This window comes from Nicotiana attenuata, unplaced genomic scaffold, assembly GCF_001879085.1.
Source record: "Nicotiana attenuata strain UT unplaced genomic scaffold, NIATTr2, whole genome shotgun sequence".
Classification (NCBI taxonomy): Eukaryota; Viridiplantae; Streptophyta; class Magnoliopsida; order Solanales; family Solanaceae; genus Nicotiana; species Nicotiana attenuata.
Genome location: NW_017673188.1, coordinates 7,536 through 33,192, shown reverse-complemented (window position 1 = coordinate 33,192; position 25,657 = coordinate 7,536). Strand labels below are relative to the sequence as shown.

Genomic DNA, 25,657 nt, shown 5'->3' with positions numbered 1-25,657 from the left:
GGGGGGATAAAGGCTTCCTTACCATAAAGAGAATGTAAATCAAAGTGAAATTGATATTTAAGATAGTTATTAAGGTACTGAAACAAATTAATAAAAATAATGCACTGAATCTGAAACTTTTCAATCTACAATCATAACTCAAATATAGCTAATAGCTCGTCTTTCTGATTAAATATCAAGTTCGGGCAGCCAGATGTCATCATACTCAATTACTACAGATGTCTGCCAATAGCCCGACCATGGGACTCTAATCTCAAAAGCATTGGAATATGGGCTTTCCTCAGAAATTTCCACACATGTTGGATACCTATTGAATTCGGAGTTAGAAATTCAGTTCGCTCAGAGTATGTTTTTCATCAACTTAAGCAAGAAACTAGTTGCACATTCTGGAGCAAGAATAAGTTTCAACCCCAATCATGACCATTGATCCTATTTGACTAGTATCATTACAGTTAACTCCTGAGTAGAGTATTAACTTGCAAAAAATGATGAATGAAAACGAATCACGTCTTCAGCAGAGTTTTATTGCATCAAGGCCAGTCTTCACAAAGTTCTAGCTTTGTCATCCTTAAGTCATGTCATGCAAATATCTTCCAGGTGAAGATTAGCATCCCCAATCACTAAACTTGGGAAGGTCAAATAACATGGCGTGCTGAAAGGTTAGGAGGTGGCGAGTCATTGAAAATATACTTAAGAGATACTTACAAATAAATTAATTAATAGGAAACAAAAATCCATTAAAAGACCAACCACATAAAGCCAAATATTAGTTTCTTTAGATGCCTCAAGTACAACAATAGGAGAATGCACGACCAATGGTAGTTATGGACTAACTATGATTAAATGAAGCAAGAATACAGGGTAGCAATGTGACTTGAACATTTTGCAAGAAAAGTGTTGCATTAATGACAAAAAGGCAAAAGTCACCTGAGAGAAAAGAGTAGCAGCTTGGCAAGTGTCAACCATTATTAGCAGCTCCTTGAATCTGAAATTCAACAATGGAGACATGTCAAAGCATCACTTCATAGGTCCAGCAAAGAAACTATCTAATCAATTCATCATCAAGAAGCTACAACCGACAAGGAGTCATGTGCATAAATGCCATAGCATCAAACAGAGTAGATTCATAGCAGACATCCAACAAGCCCTTATCAGTTTAAAAGGGGAGACAACAAAGTCCATATGATTCCTAAGCAAATTTTGCATAACAATCAATTTTATTTTTTAACGAAAATTAACAAACAACAGAAAGTCAAGGCTGATTTCTATACCTACGCTTTTCTTTCATTTGTTTCACTGCATCAGCTAAATCATGACTTTGAAGCTCCTCTGAATCCTGAAATTTTAAAAACTCGTCTCCACCATGCCCTGTCATGTACAGAAGTATGTGGCTTCCTTCATCACTAAGAAGACGTTTTGATCTTGGGACAGCTGTTTCGTGACGACCAGTCAACACCCTCAAAAAATTTTCAACCGTTACTTCATAACCTCGATAATCTACCTGATGTTTAGAAGCTTGTTTAATTAGACAACTAAATTAAATACATAACAAAAACAACCTGAATTCTGTGAAATTCATATACTCATAAGCCAGTCCGAAGATATATATAGAAGTGCAAAAATTTAATTTACAACGGTGCGAGGAGAAAAATATCGACCTCGCCCGGCTAAAATTGTTTAAAATGCTGGAACTTTTTCTTTGATAAGTCAAAAGATTTCATTAATAAACACCAAGTTGTTGTCAACAAATTTGTGGAAGACGTGTATCTAGCTCTTTTTGTGTCACTCATTGTCTTCCACCGAGTATGCATACATCATAGTCTTTCCTCCTTACATCAAAATTACAATTGAAACAAAAAAAGATCTCATGGTGTTTTTACATCTTCCTCATCATTATGAAACAATCGCCTATTCTAATTATTACATATACTCCAAAAAAGCATGACAGTGTGGTCTTCCATGTCGCCTTCCTTTCATTGTCTATCCTCAAATTTAAGTGTTGACCATCAGCATCCATTACTACGTATCTCGAACATGATAAGAATAGCTAAATTGATAATGCTAAGGTAAATGTCAACCACACAGAATATCTTACAGAATTAACATTAAATTCGGGAGCAATATTGGAAGGCACAAGACAGAGGAAGAAGTTTTACACACCTCAACGTTATCTCCATATAAGTTTAGCCTGTGGTTTTCATTGTTAAAGACCTGTGCAGGGTATTTATTCCGAGAATTGCAAGCCATATCATCAGCCAACATCAGAATAATTCTTTCATCAGGTATGCCCAATCGTTTTACAGTTCTGATTTCAAAGAACAAATAGAAAAGAAATTAGAACACAGCGAATGAAGCTCAGAAATGGAAAGGAAGACAAAGATAATCAATGATGATCACAATGGGTACTAAAACAGCAAGATTCTCACCTGTACAAAGATAAAGTATTAGCCATGTGTCTGTAATTAAACCTGAAGAGTAAAAACAAATAAGCCAAGCCTCTTGCAAACATAGAGCTTTCTAAGTAAAGATAAAAGTTTTCAGGAACTCTTTGATTATGCTGTATCAAGGCTAAATCCAGTGTCTATAGCTAAACTTGAAGTGTACCAGCTAAAAAGTAAGAGTATTGCAATGCACACAGAGAGCCTTTAATTAACAACAACAGGTTTTAGAAACTCGTAATTTCTCGAATCAAGGCTAAACCCAGCTAAAAACTTATCATTCTACCACCATTACTTCTTCAATAAACACCTCTTTTAGTCTCCCATTCATGGTGAAAATTACCGCACCTAATAAGAGCTGATAGGACTCCATCATAGACAATTTCTCTTTCGATGATGATAGTGTCGGGGCCAGCTTGAATGCATTTCGACTATTCGATCGGGTACTTGTGATGTCCCACCAGCACAGGTACCAACGCACCAAGGCGTAGGCAGATAGCAAGAAATCACCTAGTATTTTTTTTTTCTGGCCTCCGCTTTGAACCTGAGACCTTATGGTTCTGCTCCCACTTTATTGACCACTTAGCCACACTCTTCGATGCCAAAGACACATCATTTTTATGGGCATAATACAATACAGGAAGAACTACACCCCAAAAGCTAACTATTGAGGTGGGAGAGCCCAAGGCTATATAAACCCCACATCAACACAGCTATTGAGGTGGATATAAAACCCCACATCAACACAATGCAATACTTATGTGGAGCTCAAGTCTCATACCTTGAAATGGATCATAACATGGGTATACATCCAAATTCAATGTAAGATCATATATACAGAAAGTTGATTTAAAAGCTCATGACAAAGTGAATTATTCGAATAAAACGACCAATCAACTATGCCTCAATTCAATTTTCCACTAGTAGTGTACTACGTTAGAGTGATCATAAGCTATTTCACGAGGGTTCTTCAAGTTCACGTACCCTAATTTCCCTCCCAGCCTAACCCCAGCACAAATCTGTCAATAAATTGCTAAAAATCAGCTCTAAAAGCAAAAATTACCAGAAACGAGAAGTGCAGACCAAAACAGCCCAATTGTTCGTATGCATTGCAGATGAAGTTGATGCGATCCCATTGCAAAGGTAAGTAGAAAGCAGAAGAAAACACAACAGAAATGTTGATTTCATTTCCAACTAATGCTCATACTTCCATCTCTTGCTACTGATAATTTCTCTTTGTTCACCTTTTAGTGGAATTGTTGGTTCGGAAAGAGGAGAGATTGGCTATTTGTGAATTTTTTTTTGAGATTGCAAGCTTTTGTGTTACTTTGATATGACCGAAGTAAATGTTTCTTGGAAAATAATTTTTTAGAATAAAGTATATAAAAAATTAATAAATTGTAGAGTATTTTGATGAAATATTTAAATATTATTAAAGATTAATAATATAGTAACGACCCAACCGGTTGTCTTGCTTTGTAGTCCGTACGTGCTTTAACTAATTTATGACTTGTGGGGATGGTTGGTTCGGGATTTGGAAGAATTTGGGTTGAAATCGGAACACTTAGTTCCTTAAGGTGGGCTTAAAAGGCCAAGTTTGACTTCAGTCAACGTTTTGAGTAAACGACCTCGGAATCTGGATTTGAAGGTTCCAGCAAGTTCGTATGATGATTTCGGACTTGGTCGTATGTCCGGATCGGATTTTGGATGACCCAGGAGCGTTTTGACGCCTACTAGTGAAAGTTGATTTCTTAAGGATTTTGAAGTTCTTTAAATTTGGTTTGGAGCGGATTTTTGTGTTATCGAGGTCTGAACGGAATTCAGAGACCGGAAATAGATATGTAATGTCATTTAAGTCTTGCACACAAAATTTGGTGTCAATCCCAATAGTATAAGGGTGTTTTGTCACATTGGAAGTAGATTGAAGAACGTGAAGTTCATAAGTTTCATTCAATTGGTTTTATGGGTGATTCTTAGATTTAGCGTTGTTTCGGGCGTTCCGAGGGTTCGAGCGAGTCCGTTTTATCATTTCAAACTTGTAGGTATGTTTGGGCAGGGCCCCGGAGGCCCGAGCGTCAATCGGACGAGGCTCGAGCTAGTTGGAAATGTGGGAAAAGGCTGAAGCTTCAGTCTTCTGTCATAACCGCACCTGCGGTTGGCCAACCACATGTGAAGAGCCCGCAGAAGCGGCTAAGACATCGCAGATGTGGCCATGGGTGGCCAGTCCAGGAGCCGCAAAAGCGGCCTATCTTCCGTAGAAGCGGAGCCGCAGAAGCGGATTGCCTTTCGCAGAAGCGGCCAGCCGACCAGGGTAATTTCCACAGAAGCGGATTCATTTCCGCAGATGCGGTGGGCGCAGGTGTGGCACAGGACCGCAGATGCGGAATCACTGAAGGCAGCGACCTTCATTTATTGTGGGTGTTAGCCATTTTTGGCTCATTTCCACTCAAAAGTTAGGCGATTTTGGAGCTCTTGAAAGAAGATTTTCACCAAGCTCTTAGAGGTAAGTTATCCTTACTTTATGTGAGTTAAATACTTGAATTTTGGGTAGATTAACATGTAAAGATTAGTGAAAATCATGGAATTAGAGTAAAATCTAGGGTCTTGATAAAAATAAAATTTAACCAAGAAATTCGTTATGTAATGGAGTAAAAATTATATATTCTTGATCCTTAGGTTATGGGTAACAACTTCCTTCGAAAATTTCTGAAATCCGGGCACGTGGGCCCGGGGTTGAATTTTAGGAACCTTATCCTTGGGGTTGGATAATCACCTTAATAGCTAGAATACGAATGTGTAAACCTATAATGATGGACTTTTACACTATTTGAATAGTTTCGGATTGTGCGGCTCCGGTTTGAGAGTTTGGACGCATTCTTGAGTTGGAAGTAGGCTCGAAACGAGGTAAGTCTCTTTTCTATCCTTGTAGGAGAAAATGTCCCCAGAGGTGAACTTAATTAATATATAATTACTTGTGGGGAGGGGCTACGTACGCACGAGGTGACGAGAGTCCGTACGTAGCTACTATTCCTGTTATGCATGGGTAGTTCTAGGATTACATCATACTTCGTGGCCGCTATTAATTGCGTATTATATGCTAATGGAATGGAAGAAAGTAAGTTGAAGGAAATCTAAGGATTTACAGGCTTCAAGTGAATTGTATTCATTTTTATAAAAAGGAATTAAGGAAGTGTTGTGTTTTAAATGATGAAAATTATGTTTACCGCGTCGCACGTATATTCGCGAGCGTGGTTATGCTTTTACCATGTCGCTTGTATAATTCGCGAGCGGGGTGAATAGATGCATCTATGGTTCGTGCCTTCGATCTTCGGCAGTGCACGTTTTACTTTTATGTGGATCGGGCTGAACGTCCTCGATGGTATTTGTGTGTGATAATAGAACCATAACCCTTATATTTCGTATGACTTATTGCTGGAAGGGTCACTAGTTTAAAAAATGCTTAGTTTTATTAATTGGATGAAAGGATTTTCAATAATTATTCTGGTTCGAGCTTGTTGTTATCTACATACATTGTGAATTAAATATATTAAACTTCATATTATTATATCTGCTGGCCTAGTAAGTGTCGGAGTCGACCCCTTGTCACTACTTCTGCGAGGTTAGGCGAGATACTTACTGGGTACATATTTTTATGTACTCATGCTACACTTCTGTACTTGATTGTACATGCTTTGAGGCAGGTGCATTTGGCCATCAGTCCAGCGCATAGAGTGGACTCCTCAGCTCGAGACTTTCCGGTGAGTTTCCCTTTCGAGCCGATCTGCATCAGCTGGAGTCTCTCTTTTGTCTTTATTTTCCTGTCTATTTCTTTTCCAGACTTATGGTTTGTATATTCTACTAGATTGCCCACACACTTGTGACACCAGGTCTTGGCACACACATTAGTAGAATTATGATATTTTGGCTTGTCTTCATTATTGAGATCTGCATTTATTTCTTTCATTTAAATATGCTTAAATTCTTAAAACTATAAATTTCTTAAAATATATAATGGAAGTTATCACGTACCAACTACATAAATGAGGATTTACTACTTGATTAGTATTGGCTTGCCTAGCAATGGTGTTGGGCGCCATCACGGCCTAATAAGGAATTTGGATCGTGACAAATATTGTCTGGGAGTTAGTTAAATAATTATATAAAATTAAAAGTTAAAAAAGAGCTGTAAGGAAAATGCTTCCGTCCATCCACAGTTGAGTGAAACCATTCTTTTGGCGAAAAATATTTTTAATCGAAAATAAATTTGGTCATCATAAACACAAAATTTACTTTTCACGAAAAGTATTTTCTTAAAACCATTTTATCTTCCTATTAAAACCACCCCAACTCTTTTATTTTTATCTTCCTATTAGAGCGCGTTTATCATCTTGGTCCCTGTATTCAACGAAGTTTCATCCAGGCACTTATAATCGTTCAAAGTCGATATTTTAAACCCCTATGAAGCTGTATGTCTCTTTAACGCATGATGCTAGAATCCATGTCAGATAAAATTATGCTATATCGCCTTTTCTTTTAATTTTACATGAAAAAATATTAATAATCCTTTTGTCTTTCTTCTTTTCTTTTTTCAACTTTTTCTTTTCTCTTTCTTCTCCACAATCACCTTCTCCACAACAAAATTTTTCTACCCATAAAAAAACACCATGAACACTCTTTGATTCCCAATTTCGTTCCTCTTTTCGCCATTTTCGTCCATCTTTATTCTTGCACGTCCATCTTTACGATTTCACTAGCTTCATCATGTCTTTCTCCCATTAAAATTGTGTTTCCTGAAAAAGGGTTCCTAATATTACACTCTATCATATTTTAGTAAATTTAATTAAATGATTTTGTACTAAAACAAACATTCACAAAGCAAACAAACAATGACAAAGAAACTCAGATCTATCAAAAATATTTAAAAAAAAAAGAAAAGAAATTGGGCAGGGGCCGGGGGAAGAACGAAATGGGCGGAAGAAAAAAAGAAATGGGGTAGGGGCTGGGGAAGAACGAGAAGAGGAGAGGGATAAAGAGAGAAAAAAAAATACGGGAGGGGGGCGGGGTGAAACGAGAAAGAAACATAATTTGTTTTGTTTTTAATTTTTTTTTGTCTTTTTCTTATTTTAATCATTTTTAATATTATATTCATGCTCGTTGTACGCGTGAAATATACGAATCTTGTACAACTCAGCCATTAAAGTTGTCACATATGATCGGTCAATAGTCAAAGAGGTTTGAAATATCGACTTTGAAATATTATAAGTGTCTGGATGAAACTTCTTTAAATATAGGGACCCGGATGACAAATGCGAACAATAAAAGTGTCTATTAGGCTATTCTGCCTTTTAAATAAGTGTAGTCTAAATTAACTTTGTATTTGAACGGTTGAGAAAATAACAAAAATAGTCCTTTGTGTTTAGGAGTTGATCTAAATGGTTCTTTAAATATACACATGAGTAGTTTTGATCTTTTATATTTAGTAAAATTAAGTGATATTAGTCTATCTTATTATTGATACAATGGCAATGTCATCTTTGACGGAATTGAATTGAGAAGCACGCAAGCCATTTTAAAACTACCATGACAAACTTTTTCGAATTAATTTCCTCCATTTTGTACTTAATTAAGATCTTAGTAAAGCCAATTGAAGATACGATTTGTTTCTTTCGACCCTCAATTATATGAAATGGAGAATAATGAACTAATGGTTTATATTTTCTCTGAATTCCTAGTTACCCCGTTTGTTAATATTATCGTTAAGAATTTTTCTTAAGGTACAAACTGTTAAAATGAATCGGGAGAATCATATCCCACTAGTTAAGTTTAACGTCTCGCATACATTTCATGAGTCAATTTCATCAAACTGCCTCTATTGTTATAAATATTATAACAAAGAATGGAAGTGCCAAAGTTTGGGAAAATAAAGAACTAAAATTGATTAAATGCGTATTTTATTGGACTATTTTAGACCAATCCCTCAACCATAAAGGACTAATTTTATCATTATCCTTTGGACTATTCAACTAAGTTCCTAATAAATCTTCTTTCTTCTTTTTAATTTTTCATTGTTATATGTCATATAAGGTTTTGCTTTCTGAGTCTCTCTCTCCAAATGTTCTAAACTTTCTAAGCCCCCTAATGACGAGCACTTAAAATATGCTCGCTAGTCGAATATAGTATAATATAATATTGTATCTACAGGGATTTGAGTTAAACAATATTATCGTAGTTGTAGCTAGATTGCTATCCAAGATGATCAACAATTGAGGTTTATATAATGAATGCTAAAATTTAACTAAGAATCTAGAGCTAAATTGACTAATTACAATCTAAGCAATGACTAAGCAAGGAAAGATGTCAATGGGAGAAGATAGGGGTTTGATAGGATATGTGCAAGATAATTATTTGGGATCTAACTCTAGATAATTCACATCTAATGTTCAAGTGAGTCTCTCGAATTCACTTAATTATTAGTTAAACTATTTAGTAGAAACTCCTCTCTCGATTAAGTCTCAACCTCACGAGATGAACCATTATAATTTAAACTCTATGAAGATATACAAGAATGTGTGGTGGATTGGTCTTTAGGAGAACCTCTCTCGATTATCCTCTTAATTAGGTTTAATCAATGATTCAACTAGCCTCTTTCGATTACATAGAAGAATTAATGAACTCAACCAACAATATAATACAAAGATATCACAAAGTTATGCCTCTCTCGATTACATGAACAAATGAATATAGATGTAACAGCTAAATCATCCAAAAATGCTTCAATACATAAAAATTAGAGTTATAATCCACAAACAAATATAAATACACCAAATCCATCAAACCCTAAAGGGAACTACTCCATAGACATGGAGTAATTCATCAAAGATATAATTAACAGATAGGAAAACATAGATTTGATCCAAACTCGGGTCTTGAGTGAGGAAGGAATGATGAAATCCTCGTGCTTTTGCTCTTCTAACTCTTCCTTAGCCTCCTTCGGTTGATTATGTATCAAAATTCCAGAAAATAACATTTTTTAATGTATTTATACCAAGTAGGGTCGGGCCCAGACGAAACCACCTTCTCTTAGCCGAAATAGGATTTTCACTATGTAAAATTTGTACAGCCGCGCCGCATGGGGAGACGCACCATGCAGTGCAGCAGTGGGGATCTTCAAAGAGTTTGACTTTTCAACAGGCAGCAAAATTGTACAGATGCGGCGTCCCACGCGGCACACCACGCACCGCATGTGTGTTGTTTTCTCAAAATCTGGCTTTTTCCTTGCTTTTTGATATCCAAATGTGGTTCTCGACCCTGAACGCGATCCCGGCTTAATCCTTTAGGCTTTTACTCAGAATTCAAATCTCTAAATAACTCGAATTAGCTTCGTAACATCTATATCACTCGGAATCACTCCTACAAGGCATAAAACACACGATAAGTACAAAACACTAGCGATTAAAACTCAAACACAATTAAAGTGCAGTGAATTAGAGTGTGATAAGCGACTAAAACACAAGATTACAGCCTACCATTAGGTAACCACTAGTAGCTACACCCTGCATCTGTCACTTTGCCGTCGCAGGTGCCATCACAAGTAAGTTTCACTTCCCTTTCCATCCCCCCTCTCTCTCTCCTTCTCCTTCTCTTTCCCCCCTTGCCCCCTCTCTCTCTCTCTTCTTTCTTTCATATTTTTCGGTATCTTCTGGCCCATCTCGTCGCCGGCGTTATTTTTTTTGCCCCGTCTTTCTCCGTTAGGGTGGGTGCAACGGCCAGTCGGGACGAGCTTGTTTCCGGCGATTGCTACAAGTCCGACGACCCTTGTAGCATATTTTCGGTGACCCATCTCGTCTTGCTCTATCTTTTCCGTCCTCTCTCTCTCTCTCTCTCTCTCTCTCTCTTTCCTTTCTCTCGCTCTCCTTCTCTGTGTCTGTGGGGGTGCATTATGTTTCTTTAGATAGGTGCAGCATTTTCCCTACTACGAGGACAGGTTATTTCTCGATGTGTGTATCGGTTCCCAATGAGTTTCATTAATTCCGGTGAATTCCAAATAGCTTTTCGGCGGGACGCAATAGGACTGTCAGTGGTCTTAGCAGATCCGACATACTTAAGGAAAATTCACTCCAGGTTCTTTCATTCTGTCTTTGCTATTTGTGGTATCGGTATTTTTTTTGCTTGCCTGTCTCATTGACATCTACAGTATGTCTTTGGTATTTGTGGTATCGGTATTTTTTTTTTGCTTGCCTATGTGTTTGACATCTACAATATCTTGTTTTAAATTGTATTTAGTTAGACTTGCCTGCTTATATATGTCTCTGTCAATTACTTTAGTGTTATAGCTAATACACAATTTGTGTCTGCTTACCTATACCCCTTACTAGCACCTTGTGTACTTATAGGGTTACTTTTTTAGTTTATTCTTTTTGTAGCCTTTTGCTAGTTTAGTGGCCGCGCCGAGCTATGATAGAGTGAGGTAATGTCCTCGGGGGGAGTGATCGGGAGGGGGGGGGGAAGGGGGCGTAGAGGGTAAGGGTGGTAAGGACGGTAAGGGACCGTGTAGGTTAAGAGTGCGGTCATGGAACATAAGGACTTTAATGGGAAAGTTTATAGAGTGAGCAAAGATTATTCATACGAGGAAGATTAACGTAGTCTGTGTCCATGAGACTGGATGGGTGGGGAACAGGGCTCGAGAGGCTGATGGGTTTAATTGTGGTATTCAGGGAGGGTGAGAGGGAAGAACGGGGTAGGCATCTTAGTCGATAGGGATCTTATGGAGCTGGTAGTTGAGCTTAAGAGGGTAAATAACAGGTTGATGGCCATTAAGATAGTCATGGGAGGGTATATTCTGAAAGTAGTTAGTGCTTAGGCACCTCAGATGGGTTAGGACGAGGAGGTCAAAAGGCGCTTCTAGGAGGATTTGGATGGGTTGGTATGGAGTATTCCGTCCAAAGAGAAGCTTATTATAGGGGGTGATTTTAACGGCCACATTGGGAGGTTGCTTGGGGGATATGACAGTGTGCGTGGTAGCTTCGATTTTAGAGATATAAACGGATGAGGTACCTTGCTGCTGGAGTACGCTAAAGCTTTTGAGCTGGTGAATGCTAACTTGTGTTACTCAAAGAAGACGGAGCACCTGATAATCTTTCGGAGTACAATGACCAAGACCCAAATTGATTATCTACTTCTCAAAAAATATGATAGAGGTTCATGCACAAATTGCAATGTCATCCCGAGTGAAAATCTTATGACCCATCATATGCTTTTAGTTGTGGACTTAAAGATCTGGTGGACGAGGAGGAAGAGGGATCTGTCTGGTATATCTTGGGTTAGGTGAGGTGTATTGACCAAGGACAAGGACCAGGAGTTGGGGGAGAAGTTGGTGGCTATAGGGGCCTAGAGGAGTAACGAGGATGCGAGTTATATGTGGTCTATGACAACAAATTGTAATAGAGAGACATCGAGAAAGGTGTTAGGGGTCTCGAAGGGTTTTTCCAGTGGCCACAAAGGGGACTGGTGGTGGAACGAAGAGGTTCAAAAGGAAGTGGTAGCTAAGAAAATGGAATATTTGAAGCTAGTAGAGAGCATAGACGAGGGGAAAAATAGGGCTAACATGGAGGGGTATAAGAAGGCTAGGAAGGAGGCAAAGTTAGCGGTAATTGCGGCTAAGACTGTAGCGTCTAGTTGTTTATACGAAGAAATTGGGGAAAAAGGCGAGGACAAGAAGTTGTACATGTTGGCGAAGGTGATAGAGCGGAAGGCCCGAGATCTGGACCAAGTGAGGTGCATAAAAGACGAGGAGGGTTGAGTTTTGTTGGAGAGGGCGCATATTAGGTAGAGATGACAGTCTTACTTCCATAAACTCTTGAATAAAGAGGGAGGTAGGAGCATTGTGATGGGTGAGTTGGAGTACTCAGATTGACATTGAGATTTTGGGTACTGTAGACGCATACGAGTGGGGGAGGTTTTAGGGGCTATGTGCAGGATGATTAGGGGCCGGTAGAGCGACCGGGCCGAACGAGATCCTGGTGGAATTTTTGAAGAACGTGGGTAAGACGGGCTTGGAATGCCTTTCTAGATTGTTTAACGTCATTTTTACGACGAAGAAGATGCTTGAAAAGTGGAGGCGGAGTACCATGATTCCGTTATATAAGAACAAGAGAGATATCCAAAGCTACAACAACTATAGGGATATCAAGTTGTTAAGCCATCCGATGAATGTGTGAGAGAGGGTGCTCGTAGGGAGGATGAGGAGGAGTGTGTCCATTTTTGAGAACCAGTTAGGTTTCTAATGGTTTTTAAATAGCCATAATAGCCTAATAAAGCACATTTATCATCCCGGTCCTTGTATTCAACGAAGTCTCATCCAGACATTTATAATCGTTCAAAGTCGATATTTTAAACCCCTGTGACGCTGTGTGTCTCTAAATTGCATGATGCTAGAATCCACGTCAGATAAAATTATGCTACATCACCTTTTCTTTCAATTTTACATGAAAAAATATTAATAATCCTTTTGTCTTTCTTCTTCTTCTTCTTCTTCTTCTTCTTCTTCTTCTTCTTCTTTTTTTTTTTTTAAAACTTTTTCTTTTCTTTTCTTTTCTCTTTCTTCTTCACCATCGCCTTCTCCATGAAAAAATTTCTCTACCCATAAAAAAATACCATGAACACTCTTTGATTCCCAATTCCTTTCCTCTTTTCGCCATTTTTGTCCATCTTCATTCCTGCACATCCATCTTTACGATTTCACTAGCTTCAAATCATGTCCTTCTCCCATTAATATTTTGCTTCCCAAAAAAGGGTTCCTAATATTTGTCACGACCCAAACCCCGCTCCGGTCGTAATGGCGCCTCTCGTGAAGACAAGGCCAGCCAGACCATTTCAGAACACCACTTTAAGCAGTTAAACAGTTCAAATATGATTTAATGATATTGATTAACGAAATTACAACCCAACACAGCCCTAATCGGGGTGTCACAAGTCACGAGCAACTACTAGAATATAACTACCACTACAAGTCTGAAATATACAAGTAGGACTGATAAAACAAAGGAAGAACATACGGTGCTGCGAACGCTAGCAGTCACGTCGCTAATCTCCATTAACTTAGCCTCTGATCAGCTCAAAACCCGCTACCGGGTGAACAAATACCTGCATCTGCACACGAGGTGCAGGGAGTAAAGTGACTACTCCAACTCAGTGAGTAACAAAAGTAAATAATAACTGAGCAGTAAGAAATCACGTAAAGCAAACCATCATGCTGTATAGAAGCAGGGTACAATCCTTTGAGAAAATAGTAAGGCTGTGAAATCTTTGGAAATATCTTGGCTCAGTTTAAAGCTCTTTTGAAAATGATCTTTTCAACAGTTACGAAAACGGTTTCAAAACAGTTAGTGCTGATAAGCACAGAAAAATCCGCCCCTTGGGCACAAATACCACAGTATAACAGGTAAAAAGGCAAATAAATATGCAAGATGCGCACATAAAAGTTCGCCCCTCGGGCAATATCTCAAAACAGTACCAGCCCCTCGGGCTCACTCTCAGAACAATATCATATAATAACTGCTGCGGCGTGCAGCCCGATCCACATATCGCTGCGGCGTGCAGCCCGATCCATATATCTCTGCGGCATGCAGCCCGATCCATATCACGCTGCGGCGTGCAGCCCGATCTATATGGGTACCCGCGCTCACTGTGGGTGTGCAGACTCCGGAGGGGCCCCTTACGGACCAAGCGCAATATCAAGCCACCTCGTGGCATATAAGACAAGGCCTGAAAGCCTTCTCACATCACACTCGAGGCCTGAAAGCCTCCTCACATAACACTCGAGGCCTGAAAGCCTCCTCACATAACACTCGAGGCTTGAAAGCCTCCTCACATAACATTCGAGGCCTGAAAGCCTCCTCATATCACTCAACATATCCTCACACATGGCCCTCGACCTCACTCAGTCCAGAAAATATCACAAGCCCCTCGGGCATCAATAAAATAGTAGTGCTCAGCCCAAACAACAGTGGAAATATCATTTAAGTCTCAAAGTTCAATTAAAATGGTTGAGTTTGTAAAACAGTATAATCAACAGGACTGAGTTCAAGTAGTATGTCAAATAGTGAGGAAACAGTGATAAAATCCCCGAAGGGTTCAAATAATTGGCACGAAGCCCAACTTTGGCAATCAGCCAAAATCATGATAATGTCAAATAAGTTTCAATCAAATACACGGTAAAATCATTAGTCGGGACGGACCAAGTCACAATCCCCAACGCTGCTCTACCCCACGCTCGCTATCCGGCGTGCAAGTCACCTCAATATAGCACTACGGTGTGCAAATCTGGGATTTCAAACCCTCAGGATATCATTTACAATCATTACTCACCTCGAACCGGTGAAACCTCTAGCTCGCGACGCCTTTGCCCCTCAAATCGGCCTCCACGCGCGTCGAATCTATCCAAAATCAGAGCGAATACATCACAATAGGCTAGGGGAACAATACCCAATCGAAAACAATCGAAAAATAGCAAAAATCTCGAAATTCGCAAAACCCGAGCCCCGGGCCCACTTCTCGAAAATCAGAAAATTTAACATCAATGGAATCCTTATCTCGCCACGAGTCTATACATATCAAAATCACAAGAATCGGAGTCCATTTGACCCCTCAAATCCCTAGTTTAAGCTCTCTTAGGTTCAAGCCCTAAACCACCATTTTTGACCTTTAATTTCTTAAGTTTTCAGCTCTAATCCATGTATTTACACCATAGAATCATGTTTTTAAGTCCAAGAGTTCATACCTGATCAAAGCCCTTGAAACCCTCTTCAAAATCGCCCAAAAACTCTCCAAGTCCGAAGTGAAATATGTTACTCTTCTAAAATTTCGCGAAGATGAATTAAATATTTCTGTCCAGCAGAAACCGCTTCTGCGGTCAAAATGTCGCTTCTGCGACTTCCGCTTCTGCGAAAATTCCCATAATCCAAAAATCCGCTTCTGCGACTTAAATCCCGCATCTGCGGCTACGCAGATGCGGCTTTCCTAACCGCTGCTGCGGAATCAGCACCCAGGTCCTATCACCGCTTCTGCACTCCAATCTTCGCACAAGCGAGACCGCTTCTGCGGTCCAGGCTTCGCACAAGCGAAAACACCAGTTGCAGTAGACTTAGCAACATGCAAAATTTCAAAACTCTCCGTTTAACCATCCGAACTCACCCCGAGGACCCCGGGACCTCAACCAAAAATACCAATGCATCCTACAACGTTATTCAAACTTGTTCAATCATAAAAACCCATCCAACAACACTAAAATCATCAATTCACATCGAATTCAAGCCTAAGTTCTTCTAAAACTTCCGAAACACGCATTTGATCAAAAACCCGCCCAAAACACCTCCGAATGATCTGAAATTTTGCACACACATCCAAAATCACCTAACGAAGCTAACCAAATCATAAAAACTCCGATCCGAGCTCGTATACAAATAAGTCAACTCTTGGTCAAACCTTTCAAATTCAAAGCTTTCAACTGAACTGTTCTTTCAAATTCATTCCAAATTTTCCTAAAACCAAAACCAACGACCTATATTAGTCATAACACATAACACGGGGCAAGTCATGCCCGAGAACTGGCGATCAAAGTGAGAAAGCTCAGAACGACCGGTCGGGTCGTTACAATATTACACTCCATCATATTTTAGTAATTTAATTAAACGATTTTATATTAAATAAAACATTCATAAAGCAAACAAACAATGTCAAAGAAACTCAGATCTATCAAAAATATTTAGAAAAAAAGAAGAAAAGAAATTGGGCAGGGGCTAGGGAAGATTGAGATGGGCGGAATAAAAAAAGAAATGGGGTAGGGGCTGGGGGAAGAACGAGAAGGGGGGAGGGATAAAGAGAGAAAAAATACGAGAGGGGGGTGGGGTGAAACGAGAAAGAAACATAATTTGTTTTTGTTTTTAATTTTTTTTGTCTTTTTCTTATTTTTATCATTTTTAATATTATATTCATGCTCGTTGTATGCATGAAATATACGCATCTTGTACAACTCAGCCATCAAGTTGCCACATATGCTCGGTCAATAGTCAAAGAGGTTTGAAATATCGAATTTGAAAAATTATAAGTGTCTGGATGAAACTTCTTTAACTATAGGGACCGTGATGACAATTGCGAACAATACAAGTGTCTATTAGGCTATTCTGCCTTTTAAATAAGTGTAGTCTACATTAACTTTTGTATTTGAACGGTTGAGAAAATAACAAAAATAGTCCCTTGTGTTTAGGAGTTGATCTAAATGGTTCTTTTAAATATACACACGAGTAGTTTTAATCTTTTATATTTAGTAAAATTAAGTGATATTAATCTATCTTATTATTGATACAAATGGAAATGTTATCTTTTGACGGAATTGACTTGACAAGCACGCAAGCCATTTTAAAACTACCATGACAACCTTATTACAATTAATTTCCTCCATTTTGTACTTAATTAAGATCTTAGTAAAGCCAATTGAAGATACGATTTGTTTCTTTCGACCCTCAATTATATGATTTGGAGAAAATGAACTAACGGTTTATATTTTCTCAGAATTCTTAATTACCCTATTTGTTAATATTATCGTTAAGAATTTTTCTTAAGGTACAAACTGAGAATCATGTCCCACTAGTTCAGTTTAACGTCTCGCATACATTTCATGAGTCAATTTCATCAAACTGCCTCTATTGTTATAAATATTATAGCAAAGATTGAAAGTGCCGAATTTTGGGAAAATAAAGAACTAAAATTGATTAAATGCATATTTTATAGGACTATCTTAGACCAATCCCTCAAACATAAAGGACTAATTTTTCATTATCCTTTGGACTGTTCAACTAAGTTCCTAATAAATCTTCTTTTTTCTTTTTAATTTTTCATTGTTATATGTCATATAAGGTTTTGCTTTCTGAGTCTCTCTCTCCAAATGTTCTAAACTTTCTAAGCCCCCTAATGACGAGCACTTAAAATATGCTCGCTAGTCGAATATAGTATAATATAACATCGTATCTACAGGGTTTGGAGTTAAACAATATTATCGTAGTTGCAGCTAGATTGCTATCCAAGATGATCAACAGTTGAGGTTTATATAATGAATACTAAATTTAACTAAGAATCTAGAGCTAAATTGACTAATTACAATCTAAGCAACGAATAAGAAAGGAATGATATCAATGGGAGAAGACAGGGGTTTGATAGGATATGTACAAGATAATTGTTTGGGATCTAACTCTAGATAATTCACGTCTAATGTTCAAGTGAGTCTCTCAAATTCACTTAATTCTTAGTTTAACTGTTTAGTAGAAACTCCTCTCTCGATTAAGTCTCAACCTCACGAGATGAACCAATATAATTTAAACTCTATGAAGATATACAAGAATGCGTAGTGGATTGGTCTTTCGGAGAACCTCTCTCGATTATCCTCTTAACTAGGTTTAATCAATTATTCATCTAGCCTCTTTCGATTACATAGAAGAATTAATGAACTCAACCAACAATATAGTATAAAGATATCACAAAGTTATGCCTCTCTCGATTACATGAACAAGTGAATATAGATGTAACAACTAAATCATCCAAAAATGCTTCAATACATAAAAATTAGAGTTATAATCCACAAACAAATATCAATACACCAAATCCATCAAACCCTAAAGGGAACTACTCCATAGACATGGAATAATTCATCACAAATATAATTAAAAGATAGGAAAACATAGATTTGATCCAAACTCGGGTTTTGAGTGAGGAAGGAATGATGAAATCCTCGTGCTTTTTCTCCTCTAACTCTTCCTTAGCCTCCTTCGGTCGATTATGTATCAAAAGTCCAGAAAATAATATTTTTAATGTATTTATACCAAGTAGGGTCGGGCCCAGACGAAACCACCTTCTCCTAGCCGAAATAGGATTTTTACTATGTAAAATTTGTACAGCCGCGCCGCATGGGGTGACGCGCCATGCGGGGCAGCAGTGGGGATCTTCAGAGAGCTTGACTTTTCAATAGGCAGCAAAATTGTACAGATGCGGCGTCCCACGCGGCACACCACGCGCCGCATGTGTGTTGGTTTCTCAAAATCTGGCTTTTTCCTTGCTTTTTGATATCCAAATGTGGTTCTCGACCCCCGAACGCGATCCCGGCTTAATTCTTTGGGCTTTTACTCAGACTTCAAATCTCTAAATAGCTCGAATGAGCTTCATAACATCTATATCACGATCACTCCTACAAGGCATAAAGCACACGATAAGTACAAAACACTAGTGATTAAAACTCAAACACAATTAAAGTGCAGTGAATTAGAGTGTGATAAGCGACTAAAACACAAGATTATAGCCTACCATTAGGTAACCCCTAGTAGCTACACCCTGCATCTGTGCTTCGCCGTCGCAGGTGCCATCACAAGTAAGTTTCACTTCTCTTTCCGTCCCCCCTCTCTCTCTCTCCTTCTCCTTCTCTTTCCCCCCTTGCCCCCCCTCTCTCTCTTTTCTTTCTTTCATATTTTTCGGTATCTTCTAGCTTGTCTCGCCGCCGGCGTCATTTTTTTTGCCCCGTCTTTCTCCGTTCGGGTGGGTGCAACGACCAGTCGGGACGAGCTTGTTTCCGGCGATTGCTACATGTCCGGGACCCTTGTAGCATATTTTCGGTGACCCATCTCGTCTTGATCCATCTTTTCTGTCCTATCTCTCTCTCTCTCTCTCTCTCTCTCTCTCTTTCCTTTCTCTCGCTCCCCTTCTCTGTGTGTGGGGGTGCATTATGTTTCTTTAGATAGGTGCAGCATTTTCCCTACGAGTTGGGCTGCTTATCGGGCGGATTGGGCGGTTATTTACTCTTAACGGTTTGGCTTATCGTTTATTGGCTTTTAAATGTATTAATCCGCTAACCATCCGATAAGATATCAGGAGGATTGGTATTGGTTTAGCTCTTATCGGGCGGTTTATCGGCCTAATTCAATCTTTATTTTAAATAGAATAGAAATTCTGAATTTGAAACTGAAACTTTTATACATGATTTTAAGAAGCAGAAGATTTCACACTTCTATTTTAGGATTGGAAAAGGCTCACTACGAGCTTGGGGACTAATTTGGTACTCAATGAATATGGTGATTGAAGGGTTCATGTCATGCTTGCAGATGCAAACATTCCCTGTAATTTTGGGAATGACCCCAAGAAGCACCTAATAGAGTTGATACAAATAATGATTAATTGAACTACGCTTGAAAATACAAACTGAATAGCTTAAAGTTGTACAGTGTTCTTAGGTTCTCTTTTGCAGATATTATCCAAAAAAGAAAATTATCATAATATTCTATTATGCACTTGATGTAAATGTAATTTGGGTATGGTCATCTGTTTTCATTTTTATATGGAGCAGTCTATTGATAGGTGAAACTCAAAAGGAAGCAGTCTATATATATATATATATTCTTAATGAGTTAATGGAATATCCGTTAAGAAAATTGAATAATCTGCCCCCAAATCGATAAACCATTAATAAAAAAAATTCAATCCGTTCCCCGTCCGTTAAACCGTTAACCCGATACCAATAACCCATTAAGCTTCGGTTTCGGTTCGGTTTTCGGTTTCAGTTCGGCTTAGAACACCCCTACCTGCGAGGATAGGTTATTTTCCAACGTGTGTATCGGTTCCCAATGATTTTCATTAATTTCGGTGAATTCCAAATAGCTTTTCGGCGGGACGCAGCAGGACTGTCAGTGGTCTTAGCAGATTCAACATACTTAAGGAAAACTCACTCCAGGTTCTTTTATTCCGTCTTTGCTATTTGTGGTATCGGTATTTTTGTTGCTTGCTTGTCTCTTTGACATCTACAGTATGTCTTTGGTATTTGTGGTATCGGTATTTTTTTTGCCTGCCTGTCTGTTTGACATCTACAGTATCTTGTTTTAAATTGTATTTAGTTAGACTTGCTTGCTTATATATGTCTCTGTCCATTACTTTAGTGTTATAGCTAATACACAATTTTTGTCTACTTACCTATACCCCTTACTAGCACCTTGTGTACTTGTAGGGTTACTTTTTTAGTTTATTCTTTTTGTATCTTTTTGCTGTCAAGTGGCCGCGCCGAGCTATGATAGAGTGAGGTAATGTCCTCGGGGGGAATGATCGGGGGGGTGGGGGTGGGGGGGGGGAGGGGCATAGAGGGTAAGGTGGTAAGGACGGTAAAGGGACCGTGTAGGTTAAGAGTGCGGTCATGGAACATAGGGACTTTAATGGGAAAGTTTATAGAGTTAGCAAAGATTCTCCATAAGAGAAAGATTAACATAGTCTGTGTCTGTGAGACTGGATGGGTGGGGAACAGGTCTCGAGAGGCTGATGGGTTTAATTGTGGTATTCAGGGAGGGTGAGAGGGAAGAATGGGGTAGGCATCTTAGTTGATAGGGATCTTATGGAGCTAGTGGTTGAGCTTAAGAGGGTAAATAATGGGTTGATGACCATTAAGATAGTTGTGGGAGGGTATATTCTGAATGTAGTTAGTGCTTAGGCACCTCAGATAGGTTAGGGACGAGGAGGTTAAAAGGCGCTTCTAGGAGGATTTGGATGGGTTGATATGGAGTATGCCGTCCAAAGAGAAGCTTATTATATGGTGTGATTTTAACGGCCACATTGGGAGGTTGCTTGGGGGATTTGACGGTGTGCGTGGTGGCTTCGGTTTTAGAGATATAAATGGATAAGGTACCTTGCTGCTGGAGTACGCTAAAGATTTTGAGCTGGTGAATGCTAACTCGTGTTACTCGAAGAAGGCGGAGCATCTGATAATCTTTCGGAGTACAGTGACCAAGACCCAAATTGATTATCTACTTCTCAAAAAATAGGATAGAGGTTCATGCACAGATTGCAATGTCATCCCGAGTGAGAATCTTATGACCCATCATATGCTTTTAGTTATGGACTTAAAGATTAGGTGGACGAGGAGGAAGAGGGATCTGTCTGGTATATCTAGGGTTAGGTGAGTTGTATTGACTAAGGACAAGGACCAGGAGTTGGGGGAGAAGTTGCTGGCTATAGGGGCCTAGAGGAGTAACAGGGACGCGAGTTGTATGTGGTCTATGATAGCGAATTGTATTAGAGAGACATCGAGAAAGGTGTTAGGGGCCTCAAAGGGTTTTTCCAGTGGCCACAAAGGGGACTGGTGGCAGAACGAAGAGGTTCAAAGGAAAGTGGAAGCTAAGAAAATGGAATATTTGAAGCTAGTAGAGAGCATAGACGAGGGCAAAAGAGGGCTAACATGTAGGGGTATAAGAAGGCTAGGAAGGAGGCAAAGTTAGCGGTTATTGCGGCTAAGACTGTAGCGTTAAGTCGTTTATACGAAGAAATTGGAAAAAAGGCGAGGAAAAGAAGTTGTACATGTTGGCGATGGTGAGAGAGCGGAACGCCTGAGATCTGGACCAAGTGAGGTGCATAAAAGACGAGGAGGGTTGAGTTTTTTTGGAGAGGGCGCATATTAGGTAGAGATGACAGTCTTACTTCCATAAACTCTTGAATAAAGAGGGAGATAGGAGCATTGTGATGGGTGAGTTGGAGTACTTGGATTGACATTGAGATTTTGGGTACTGTAGACGCATACGAGTGGGGGAGGTTTTAGGGGCTATGTGCAGGATGATTAGGGGCCGGTAGAGCGACCCGGCCGAACGAGATCCTGGTGGAATTTTAGAAGAGCGTGGGTAAGACAGGCTTGGAATGTCTTTCTAGATTGTTTAGCATCATTTTTTCGACGAAGAAGATGCTTGAAAAGTGGAGGCGGAGTACGATGATTCCGTTGTATAAGAACAAGAGAGATATCCAAAGCCGCAACTACTACAGGGTATCAAGTTTTTAAGCCATACGATAAATGTGTGAGAGAGGGTGCTCGTAGGGAGGATGAGGAGGAGTGTGTCCATTTTCTAGAACCGGTTAGGTTTCTAATGGTTTTTAAATAGCCAGAATAGCTTACTAAAGCGCATTTATCATCCCGGTCCTTGTATTTAACGAAGTCTAATCCAGACACTTATAATCGTTCAAAGTCGATATTTTAAACCCCTGTGACGCTGTGTGTCTCTCAATAGCATGATGCTAGAATCCACGTCAGATAAAATTATGCTACATCACCTTTTCTTTTAATTTTACATGAAAAAATATTAATAATCCTTTTGTCTTTCTTCTTCTTCTTCTTCTTCTTCTTCTTCTTCTTCTTCTTCTTCTTCTTCTTCTTCTTCTTCTTCTTTTAAAACTTTTTCTATTCTTTTCTTTTCTCTTTCTTCTTCACCATCACCTTCTCCACGACAAAATTTCTCTACCCATAAAAAAACACCATGAAATCTTTGATTCCCAATTCCTTTCCTCTTTTCGCCATTTTTGTCCATCTTCATTCCTGCACATCTATCTTTACGATTTCACTAGCTTCAAATCATGTCCTTCTCCCATTAAAATTTTGCTTCCAGAAAAGGGTTCGTAATATTACACTCCATCATATTTAAGTAAGTTTAATTAAACGATTTTGTATTAAAATAAACATTCACAAAGCAAACAAACAATGACAAAGAAACTTAGATCTATATATTTAGAAAAAAAAGAAAAGAAATTGGGCAGGGGCTGGGGAAGAACGAGATGGGCGGAATAAAAAAAGATATGGGGTAGGGGCTAGGGGAAGAACGAGAAGGGGAGAGGGATAAAGAGAGAAAATAATATGGGAGGGGCGTGGGGGTGAAACGAGAAAGAAACATAATTTGTTTTTATTTTTAATTTCTTTTGTCTTTTTCTTATTTTAATCATTTTTAATATTATATTCATGCTCGTTGTACGCGTGAAATATAAGCATATTGTACAAATCATCCATGAAGTTGCCACATATGCTCAGTCAATTTAAACTCTGTGAAGATATGCAAGAATGCGTAGTGGATTGGTCTTTAGGAGAACCTCTCTCGTTTATCCTCCTAACTAGGTTTAATCAATGATTCAACTAGTCTCTTTCGATTACATAGAAGAACTAATGAACTCAACCAACAATAATTCAAAGATATCACAAGTTATGCCTCTCTCGATTACATGAACAAGTGAATACATATGTAACAGTTAAATCATCCAAAAATGCTTTGTTGGCCCAAGTAAAGGTTAGTTTTGAAGACTGACAAAGGAACTCAGACATGAAATAGGTCCATCCCGCTGGTCCATCCCTCAGGTGCACAAAAACGGGCAGATTCAAGCATGTGGGATGCACGTGAAGGAGATAAGCTTAACTTGGTGTATTTAATATCTCCCGATCTAAAAGGTTGCATAATAGATAAGGAGAAGGAGTCTTTAATCAAAGAGAACACTATCCAAGATAGGGAAGGAGTTAGAAGTTGAAATCAACTAGAACGCTTCCACCAAGGAAGAGTTGCATCAGAACTCTAGTTATTTCTTCATCTACTAACTCTATAAATTGCAGGATGTTCTCACATTATAGTGTTGCACAAAAACGCAGAAGTTAAGCGTGAATTGAGAGAAAAATAGCAAGGTTTTTTGCAAGCAGTTCGTGTGTGATTCAAGTGTGCGAACCTGAAGCTACATAACCAGATTGAAGAACCAGCTCCATAAAGAGTTTTATGTGTCTTTCTTTATTTCTAGTTCAATTGTAGTAGGTGTTTTCATATTGTACCTTTCAGCTTTATCTAGAAGCAATTGTAATAGGTACTTTGAGTATTCAAGTTAGAGTTAACTTGAAGTTGTCGGAACCGTTAGAGGCTAGTTGCTACGACGGGATTAGAGGTAATCCTTAGGTTTACAAAAAGCTTTGTAAATGCTGTTTTGGCTCAGTGATTTAGTGAAGTCTTGGGAAAAATCCTACTGAGTAGTAGGTCGTAGTTTTTTTACCTTTTGAGCCGGGTGTCTTCCACGTAACATCTCTGTCTTCTTTATTTTCTGTATTTATTATTCCGTAATAGTAGTAGTTGGAACACATAGAAGAACCAGGTCCTTCCATAATCAGTTTAAGCGAAAAATTGGTCACCACACAAATTACCCCCCATCTTGTGTGGTATTGAAGTATAAAACATCAATTGGTATCAGAGCGGGTTATCTTTGAAAAGGCTAACACCTTAGGAACAGATCAAGATGAGTGCACTGGGAAGGGCAATCCACTGCTAGGCCTCCACTCTTTAATGGCCAGTACTATTCCTGGTGGAAGAACAGGATGAGAGACCACATCATAGGAGAAGACTACGAACTCTGGGACATAGTTACTGATTTTCCCCTGGCTACTTCAAAGAAAAATGAAGAAGGAGTGGACGTGCCAAAGGCGAGTGTTGACTGTAATGCTGAAGATTTGAAGAAATGGGAAAAGAATGCCAAAGGCCAAGAAATGGCTTGTGTGAGGACTAGGTCCAGACGAGTAGTAAAATTCAAAGTTGTACCACTACTAAGGAAATCTAGGACACTTTGCAAGTGGCTCATGAAGGAACACCTCAAGTGAAGAGGTCCAGAGGAACACTGCTCTCTTCTCAATATGAGAATTTCACCATGAAGGAAGGGGAAACCATCCAAGAGATGTATTCAAGGTTCACCATACTGACAAATGAACTTAAGTCTCTTGGAAGGGTTATTCTTGAAGAAGACGAAGTTGAGAAGATTTTGACAAGGGTTCTGCCAGTTGGGAAAGCAAAATCAGTGCTATTCAGGAATCAAAGAACATTGCCACTCTTAAGTTGGATGAGCAAATTGGAAATCGCACTGCCTATGAACTTAGAAGGCAAACCATGAAGATGTATGCTGTTGATACCCAATTTTTCCCTATGTATTTTATACACAAAATGCTTTCAAAATAACATGTACATGCTATATAAGCATGCCCAAGTGTTTTGGTATTTTTTTTCCTAATTTTTAAAAAATTTTAAAATCAATTTATTATCCATTTTAGCAGTACAAAAGTCAGTAATTATTCCCAAAACTATCAATTTTGGTGAATAATTTATTTTATTCTCATATTTATACCAAAATATAGTTAAGGTGATTTTTGTATATTTTTACAAATTTATCTGGTATTTTTAAAGCTAAATTGCATACAATTGCAATTTTAGCCTATTTTAAGATTAATAGCATTTCTATAATTGTAAAATTGGTTTCAATATTTTTTAATTAATATTTATATATTATTAATTGGCTCAGTACTTTTAAGTTTCTTTTAAAATTATTTTTTACTATTTTTATAAAATAAAAAGGGTAAAATTGGCTATTTA

The 25,657-nt window shown here is 38.6% G+C and overlaps 1 protein-coding gene across 1 annotated transcript in view; it reads right to left on the bottom strand.

Annotated features, from left to right (window-relative positions):
- The window catches only part of LOC109215679 (putative GPI-anchor transamidase), an 8,422-nt gene extending 4,648 nt beyond the window's left edge, over positions 1–3,774 (bottom strand). Inside the window, exons 1-5 of the mRNA XM_019379792.1 lie at positions 3,502–3,774; positions 2,427–2,468; positions 2,161–2,305; positions 1,272–1,501; positions 928–985 (exon numbers count right to left, since the gene is read on the bottom strand). Coding sequence (XP_019235337.1) covers positions 928–985; positions 1,272–1,501; positions 2,161–2,305; positions 2,427–2,468; positions 3,502–3,626 — 600 coding nt within the window. The 5' untranslated portion in view covers positions 3,627–3,774. The remainder of the gene's footprint in view (positions 1–927; positions 986–1,271; positions 1,502–2,160; positions 2,306–2,426; positions 2,469–3,501) is intronic.
- Between the last annotated feature and the right edge of the window lie 21,883 nt (positions 3,775–25,657).